Source organism: Pholcus phalangioides, unplaced genomic scaffold (genome assembly GCF_987345545.1).
Source record: "Pholcus phalangioides strain wild (caught in Gottingen) unplaced genomic scaffold, Ppha-v1.0 ptg000004l_1, whole genome shotgun sequence".
NCBI classification, from domain to species: Eukaryota; Metazoa; Arthropoda; class Arachnida; order Araneae; family Pholcidae; genus Pholcus; species Pholcus phalangioides.
Genome location: NW_028301597.1, coordinates 26,598,634 through 26,607,971, shown reverse-complemented (window position 1 = coordinate 26,607,971; position 9,338 = coordinate 26,598,634). Strand labels below are relative to the sequence as shown.

Genomic DNA, 9,338 nt, shown 5'->3' with positions numbered 1-9,338 from the left:
TATGCATTTTGTTGCCCTTCTTAATTGTCATTCTGAGATACAGTCATGGACATTATTTTCATTATTTGATCCATTAGGTTGGAGCTCCTGTATGGACACTAGGGCCTGACAAAAAAAAAATTTGGCATCAACCAAATTTCTCAAAAGCCAGGCATGGGTTTTATCTCTAGAAGAAGGGGTCCTAAAAATAATGTTCTTTGCGACATTTCCTGGACTCTATGGTTCATTCTCTTGTTGGAGACCACACTGTCATGAAATCAGAAAATTTTCTGTCATTTTTAGACTCTAGCAATCGCATATAGAAAATTTTAGACCCCAATACATATTTTCTAATTGCTATGGCAGCCTGGGTGCCTGAGATTTGTAGAACCCTGATGGACACAAACATTCATTGTTGAAGTATTCTGTAATAAAGCTGTTTCTCATATAGTTTCAAAAGTTAATTTTTTGCTCTTGCAGTGAATTCAAAGCCACAGCCTATTCAGTAATATTTTTTTTTCTGACTTCAGGAGATTTTAATGAATTCCTATAAAAAGAAATTGTGTTCTTATTTTTTATTGCAGTTAATTTTTTTTTGGATAATGCCTTATGTTTAATCAGTATTATTATAAAACTTTTGATAAGTATAAAAATTCTTATCATTGAAATGTTACCTAGAGATCTTTGAGTTAAATGCCTTTCAAATATTTACGTAGGAAACTTTGGCTGCTCTCTGGAGAAAGGCATGTCCCACAGTTTTAAAATCCCTTTTATATAGAATCAACATTTACATAAATGATGAAAATTAATCACATGCTTGCAATAGCAAATACGTTCTATAATATGAAAAATTAAAAAGAAACATTTTAATATATCCTTAAACTACACTCGTTGTAAATGGATCAAGAGCTTATAGTAGCTTACTGAATCACTTTCTGCACGAGGGAAAAGTTCTTTTTTTCTATCGTACATATAGAAAGGTATATTTCCAACTATTTGCACATTAATACTCGGATTAATACTCATTCAAGTTATCACTCAATTGATGGGGGTAATTGTAGGTACAAAATTAAATTTCCAGTTTCTCTTACCAGAAACTGGTGTTTTTGTCTCTGTATTTCCTGCTGCTTTTGATGGTTTGAGCTCAGAAGCTATGAATTCCTCGCTGATGATACCACATGCAGGTCATCGATCTGATATTTCTGTGCTTGCACGAAAAAATTATGCATACATTTATTTTCTTCTGGGATTATTTTGTAAATTTTTTTGACTTAGTTCTGTATGAAGATTTTTTTTTTGTTTGTTTTTTGTGCTTTTTAAGTTATCCAGTGATAGTACAAAGTATTTTGTTTTATTATTTTGATACTTGTGAATCGTTTTTACTACTGCAAGTTTTTACTTCCATTTTCCCTGATATTGTGGATGTGTGCTAGTGATGAGAATTTGTAAAATTTTGTGATTGTTGTTAGTTGAATATTTTATTGTATACCTTAAGTATGCTGCCTTTATATACAAAAGTTTCTTATACAATGGAAAGCAATAGGTTTAAAGGGCAGAAAATTGTAGTTTTATAGTTAAGCTATTCCTTGCTACAGAATAAAATGATTGGCTTTCAGTATATTGTTTTCATTCAATTTTTAGACCTCAAGAAATACACTAATGTGATGCAATCCTTTTCAAAGATATATGCATGTTGATTTATTTTGAGTTTTTGTATTTTTACTTATTTTATATTGAAGGCCCTGGTATTACCAGAATGGTATAGAAGAGCAAAGGGTTTCACTTTGGAATCTCTGTTTGCATTAACATCTAACTAGAGTTGAGACAGTCTTTCATGGGTCTGTGCTATGAATGCTATACTCTTGTAATCAGTGACATCTTATCAAATGGGCCAAATCAAACAAGGGTATTTAAACGATTGAAGTGTTTAATTAATAATACACAAACACACGCAATGTATTTTTTCAGTCGTCTTCCATTAAAATTATTAAAAGAACCCAGAAAAATGCTTGAGCCTGGCCCATTAACATCTTAAGACGGCTTTGCCTGCAGCGAGAGAAAGCAAACCATATCAGCTTTTTAGTTATGATCACATGGTGCTTAACAGACAATGTGTACGCAAAGCTATAATGCTCATCAGGAGCCTTTTGCATACGAATGGCACATATTGTGAGAAATATTTTCTTTATCAAGTTAAAAACTGTTAAACTTAGTTTTGTTTGCTAATCGAGTCAAAATTTGTTTAGTTTTCTCATCTTGCGAGAAATTAATAAATGGAATTGCTCGCAATTAAAAGTTTTAATGTACTTAAAAAGCAGGGTTCTCAACCAGAGGTCCTCCGATCCCTTGGAGTTTCTGGATGAGAAAACAACCAATTGTTTACACACTATAATCTGTGTAATATCGTTCTGTGGCTTTCATCTTATTGGCATCAGTTCGTAGAGTACAAAAGGTTAAGAGCCTCTGCTTTGAAGTAAAAGACAGTAAAACCTTCCTACTTTTTCATTTATAAATTTTCCCAGTTTATCAGGAAAAAATCCAAGTGTGAATGTAAAAACTGTATTTTCAGAGACATTCAACATCCAAGATTTTTATACGGACAGCTGTTGGTAAGTCTTGAATCATCATCAATCATTTTCAATCCACTTGTGGTTTTGGTTGGTACTTTTCCTCTTTGTGGTTCTCTAAAAACCCAAAAACCACAGGCGTGAATAATATTCATATAGGAAATTCTTTTCTATTCAAAATCTCTGAAAATAAAATCACTCAATAGTTTCCTTATTCAAGGACCTAAAAGAATTCATTCTTTTTTGTTTCATCTCACTTAATTTCTGAAATTTTTCAAGTGCAAGAAATCTGTGCCGGATTTGTCCATGGTCTAGAGCAGCGGTTCTCAACTGGTGTTCCGCAGAGCCCTTAGGGCTGCTTGTGAAGGAACTCTCCAGGGGCTCCTCGGCCACTCGAGGAAAATAAACCAGTAAAATTTAAAAATAATTACAAATATTTTTAAATAGTAAAAATAAATCAGTAACTTTGATGAATAATTAGAAATTGGCCTGCGAGCTCCGCCAAAGAATTTTCTTATTAAAAAGGGCTCCGCGAGTCAAAAAAAGGTTGAGAACCACTGGTCTAGAGTTTTTCATCAGCCCATTTTAAAAAGTGGTAGCAGCAAAACATCAGATCAACAAGAGGATTATGATGAATGTTATTTTCTCCTGGAATGAAGACATCTCATTCAGGCTAATCTTTTCTTCTTTTATCCTTTAATACATGGACAGAGAAAGGAGATATTTGATGATCTGAATTCAAATTTTTTTTTTTGCTATTTTTTACATAAAAAGTATTTTACAACAAATATGGCAATAGTTATGAAAATTGGCAAAAATAGCTCTTAAAACTTTCATCCAAATGCCACGGGTTAAATTACTGTTGGCGGGGCAGCCCTTACCAGAAGTGGGACCCAGAGCAAAAATAATAACGGCCCCCTGAATGTGATATATGGCAATATGAATGTGATTTCTACTATCGTCTCACATAGTTTCTCCATTCCCATTGTTGAAAGAGCAGACACCTTGTTCTTTTAATTTAAAAAATAAAATTATAACATGCTTCAATCTCATTGTTTACCTTGTGGCCCTGAGCAGATACCATTATGTTATGACAAATAAAGATGTGATTTATTATAGTTTCCTCTGCTATTGCTCATGAGTACACTTTATTGATTGTCTCGTAAATCAAACAGAGGTAAATTTATGGCTTTGCTGCCATCTGGGCTATTCAAATTTCTTGCTTCTCTTTTCTTTTCTTGTTATCCCTTTAAAGTTGCCACATTGGGTTATACCTGCTTAACCCTTTCCTGTAAATATGCCTTGGAAATCAGCATAACCTGCAATCCAACCATTTCCATGATGTGTAGATGCACTTGCAGAAATAGTCTGTTTTCAAACTGATTTTTTTGAAAAATAAAATACAGAAAAAACTCCATTATTTTCATAATTTTATTTCAAACATTTAATATTAGGAAATTAATACATCGAAACCATTTGATTCAATATGACGCAGAGACAAAATAAAATCGGTTGATATGCATTATGTCACTTTCACACAGCTGCCAACCTTGGAGAATGAGATTTAGGGAGATTTTGGCATGAATCCGAATTCCTTTAAAAAAAACCACAGTACCCACACAAATAAAAGGGGAATTTTTAAAAAATCAAAGAATGGATTTTCATTAAGGAAAATAAAATCGTAGGGACTTTTTCTCCTTTGTCGTGCCATCTTAAGATATCGGCTTAAAGAGAAGGGCCTCACAAAAATTATGACTGGTTAAAATTTTCGAGAAATTTCCATGTAAGGGCCCACGATGCTCTTAAGACAGCCCTGTTCCTTTGAGGAAAAACTTAATGTGCTAGCCATCACAAATTAGGTCAAAAACGGCAATTATCACCCAACAGAAGGTTAAATTACCTGTCAGTCTACACCATATTTGTCCAAACTTTTTGTTCCATCGCCCCCTTCATCAGAAATTTCTTTCATCACCCCCGCAACTCAAGTGAACCCATAGGATCCTATGTTAAGTCTGTAGCTTCTATTGCACCCCCCCCCCCTCCTAGACCATTCCATCGCCCACCAGCGGGTGATACATGCGGTGATACATCACTTTGGGAAACACTGGTCTACAATCAAATTATAATATCAAAGTGATAGACTTATTAAAAAAAGTAGCTTATTTTGTTGATTGACTAAAGTGACTATGGCTGTTTGGTGAATTCTGTCTTTTCCCAGCTAAAATCTGTGATGTTTGGTCAGAACATGATATCTCCAAAAATGGCTTTTTGATCTAGAATGGCGTTTTGCTAATTAGAAGTGAGATAAATGCCCAAATACATGCATACGGCTAAACAACATGTTGATGGATATTTTCATTTGTATTTGTGTGTATGCTTTATTTTTTTATTTTTAAATGACAATGAAAATGCTTATATCTCAAAAATGTGATTTTGGAGTTATGTTCTGACCAAACACCGCAGAAATGATGTACAGTAAACCCCCCCCCCCCTCCCCAGCTGACACTAGCAAGAGAAAAAAAAAATTGTTTGTACAAAAAAGAAGGGTGACCATTAAGCAAGAGGTTTGAAATAAATTTTTTAAAATAGACCCAGGAAATTATTATTTGAATGTAAAAGACAAGGTGAGACCATTAAAAAAAAGTTTTATTATATATTTCTTTGCGATTAGATGCAATGGCATTTTGGGCAAAATGGAACTTATTCTGTCTGATTGGCCAAACTGACAATGGCTGTTTGGGGAATTTGGTCTTTTTTAACCTAAATGATATACAGTGGATCACACTTAATGTTTTTCAAAAAAACCATCACACAAAAAAATATGCGGGAAAATGCTTTAAACAAGAAATTTTAATGAGGATTAGAATTGGGACCGTGAAAATAAGTGGGAAAATGTTCAATTGGGATCGACTGTACAGTAAAAACCCTCTTCTACAGACACCAGCAGGATAAAAAAAAAAAAACTTGTCCAGAAAAGAGAGGTGACACTTGCAGGGATTTAAAATACATACTTCAAATAGACCCAGAAAACTATTTGGGTATGAAAGAGGGGTAACCATTAAGAGGGATTTTACTATATTTTTTGTGACTTGATGCAATGTCAACAATCTGCAGGGTGATACCATAATTTCCCTTACTCCCAAACTGTTGGTTGGGAGGTGCACTTCTAATTATAAAAAATATTGAAATAAAGCAGACCTCAGATACATCATTCATATTTGCAAGGGGTTGCATAGTTATAAAAAATTAACTTTTTCGTACAGACACCTAGTCCTAAAAAACCCCTATAAGAGAAAGTTGTAGCCTGGCCTCTCCTGATGCCAACAAAAGAGAAAATTTCCCGTTTCTAAGTGCAATATCCGTTTTGATATAGTATTTCAAAAATTGGAGAAAAGTTAAGAAAGAACAGCATATAAGTGAGAGAAAAAAAGCATTACCCCTTAGTTTATGCTGTTCTTTCCCACCTTTTATCCCATTTTTTGAATTCAAATATCGCTACAAATATTGCAATAAGAAAAGCAGAATTTTTTTTGTTGGCTTCCAGAGAGAGACCAGGCAACAACTTTCTAATTGGTTCTTTAGGACAAGGTGTTCGTATAAAAAGTAAACTCTTTTATTTTAATAGCTATATACAACCCCTTGCAACATGAATGGCATATCTCAGGTCTACATATACTTTTTCTAATTGGAGGTGTGCCTCTAGGGTCAATGGTTTACCAGTAAAAGGTGGCAAGGAGAATTATGGAATATGCATGTCATGCCATTCTGGGATGTGGGGGGGGGACAGGGCTACAGATTTTTTTCTTGGGTGAATTCTTTAGGAATAATTTTCTTCTCTCGAATGTAGAGATTATTTCAATAATGGTAAAAACTCAAGATGTTAGAACTTTTTTGGGAGATGGTATATAAATCTTGACAGCTGTTTTCGCATATGAAAACATGCAAAATCACAAAAGGAAGAATTTGGAAACCGAAAGATCAAAAACTTATACAGCAATATACATTAATATGAAAGTTCGACATTAAAATTAAGAGTTTTGGGTAGTTTTCTTTCTGTTTGACCTCCAATTCTTCTTTGGCTTTTTGGACACAGTCTGTGTTGTCTCGGCATCTCCTTTTAATTCGATATGGATACTGTTCCACAACATTTTAGCGGCAACAGAATTCCCCAACACTTCAGTCAACTCTTCTTCAGAATATTTCACTATGTCACCAACGCAACTCATCTTGTTCATCAATGGCCACATATTCTTTGAATTCAAACCAGGCAATTTAGAAATTAGTTCACAGCCCACGGTGTTGTACTTGTCGGAGGCAACTTCTCCTTCTGAACCTTCTGGTTTTAATAGCATAGCCTGTTCAACATTTGGCTGCTCTTTCTTGCATTTCAACAGTTCAAACATTTCTGCTGTTACATAGGGGGACGTGCACCATAGAATTCGCAACTGAGGAAAATGGCAAGTCAGAAGTATCAGCTTAGAAGTTATATTTTGAGGAGTGCTCTGTCCACCGTAATATTTTCCTTGGAGAGAGAAGGCTTTGTTTTGATCAAATTCTATCAGTAATATCGGACGTTTATAAGCTCTACACATTGCTTGAGCTTGGGTGTAAAGACGTCCGCTATTCAAAGATCCAATCAGATCACTAACACTTTTTCTCTCGACACATATGTCGGGAGTGAGAATATAATCACCGATTTCCAATGTCACAGGCACTACATCTATCCCTCTCCTGTGAATAAGGGAAGGTAATTCACTTCTGAATTCTCTCATGTCTACTATAACATTTTGGACTTCCACATCCTGATCCTGTCCACCAGCTTTACGAGAACTGTTTTGTTCATCCACAGTAGATGACCCTCTCACTAAATCAGGATGATCGTCATTTTTGCCATCAATGCCATCAGGTAAGGCCATATGAGCCTTCTCTTTGATCAAATATTCAAAGGCTTCTTTTTCACGCCGAAGAGTGGTCAAATAACATTGCTCTTCAGCAGAGCCGCTGTACACTAGAAAATATACTTTCAATGTGATGGATGGGTTCAGAGACTGGTGCAACTCTATGCGACGAATGATCTCCATGTCACCGTCATACAATATAACATATTTTGTGTTATGCAATTCCATAATGTTCTGAAACCTGTAATGGCCACCACCTCCATGTCTCAAGGGATAAAATTCAACGAGTATGTTGCTATGTTTCATCAAAACATTTTCATCAGACTTTTCAATATTTTCATCATCTATGTCATTATCGTCAATGTCAATGCATACATTTGCATCAACGTTTTCATCCTCCTCCTTTGAGACTATCTGCGTTGAAATCTGCTCATGTTCTTCGAGCTTTCTGTCCTGCGAATCAATCTTTTTCTCTAAAATTGTTCTGAAACCTCTTTTCTGCAGTTTTCTAAACAAACGATAAAGATATGATTGAGCTCCATGAGTTAAAACAGAATTCAACTGACGGCTTATCACTTCATCTTCCACAACGATCAACACCAATTCTTGCTTATCTTCACCTATTTCTCCAGCAATCTCACTCAAAGTATCAGCAAGGATGTTCCACTTAGGATTCGCTTCAAAATTCATAGGATTCTCATTTTCCGAATCATTTCTCTTGAGCTTTTTCCTCTTGTCAGAATGTCCATACAACCTTTCTCTGGCATGTAAGAAAACTGTCTCGGAAGCATCGAGAAACAACCAGTCAGACATATGGGTTCCAATAGTGACGTTTTCTCTTATAGATTTGAGTAGACTATAAAACGTAACACAGTCATGCTGCGTCAGGTAACGCAGAACCGATCGTAAGAACTTCAAATCCGCCACAAGTCTACGGGTTTTCGAGCTCAACTGGTGCCAAACAGGGTCCAACTGATACTTCACAAGTTTATCGAAGGATTTCGCAATCGCATTCTCCACCGTCATTTCATCTGTGTCAAGAGTGGGATTCATTCTCTTCAGTTCTTTCACTGTAACGCTTATAAGATCTAATATAGCGATTTGGATGGTCTGCATGGCTGGTGTCATCGGAACGTGAAGTTCGTTGACCTCCGGTTTAACTTGCTCCATGCTATTGGATACCAGCGCATGGAACCTAGGCCACAGATGCAACTTTCCAACAAACAGGTTCCTCATGATTCTCTGAACTTGTGTAAAACCCCTGGTGAATGAGCACGGGTTCGAGCTGATGGCCTTGATGAAACCTTTCTTGTTTTTCATGCGAAACAAGCGTATACTAAATGCCTCTTGGCAAGACTCCAAGATTTTATGGGCCCGGTAGACAATGACACCAGTGATGAGATCCATGGGTATGCGGTCCACCAACATGTCAACAACTAGGATCCTCGTTGAAACAAACAACACCCCGCCTTGCATATATACTTCATAACGTTCCTTGGTGCCAATCTCAGATGTTATAACTTTAGGTAGTGGAGTGACATCCAAATCTCGGACCTTGTTGATTAGGTACTCTTCTTCGGATGAGTTGGTTCCAATTATCAACACGAGGTTCCCGGGATCCGAATAAGTCCTTATGAGGTTGATTAACAATCTTTCAACGCCCAATCCTTTGCCTAACACAACTAAGCTATCTTCCTGGAAAAGCTCGAGGAAAAGTTGATTTTCATAATCCAAGAGATTCATTTTTTCATTCCGTAAACATATAAAATGAATATTGATGAAGCTTTATCTATAAGTTAAGCTCGTCTCAGTGATTGATACACGAACATTAATGACCACGTTTGTTTATTTACATACCTGCGGCGGGAGACTGGTCAAGCTCACCTCGATGGTC

The 9,338-nt window shown here is 35.9% G+C and overlaps 1 protein-coding gene across 1 annotated transcript; it reads right to left on the bottom strand.

Moving 5' to 3' along the window:
* Positions 1 to 4,005: 4,005 nt before the first annotated feature.
* On the bottom strand, positions 4,006 to 9,338 carry mei-9 (DNA repair endonuclease XPF mei-9). The gene has a single exon (XM_089231229.1). It carries the CDS (start codon positions 9,185 to 9,187, stop codon positions 6,575 to 6,577), a length of 2,613 nt encoding a protein of 870 aa, XP_089087355.1. The 5' UTR covers positions 9,188 to 9,338; the 3' UTR covers positions 4,006 to 6,574.

Bases quoted from the DNA above. Each gene is read 5' to 3' on its own strand.
- mei-9 (XM_089231229.1), bottom strand. From the start codon at position 9,187: ATGAATCTCTTGGATTATGAAAATCAACTTTTCCTCGAGCTTTTCCAG.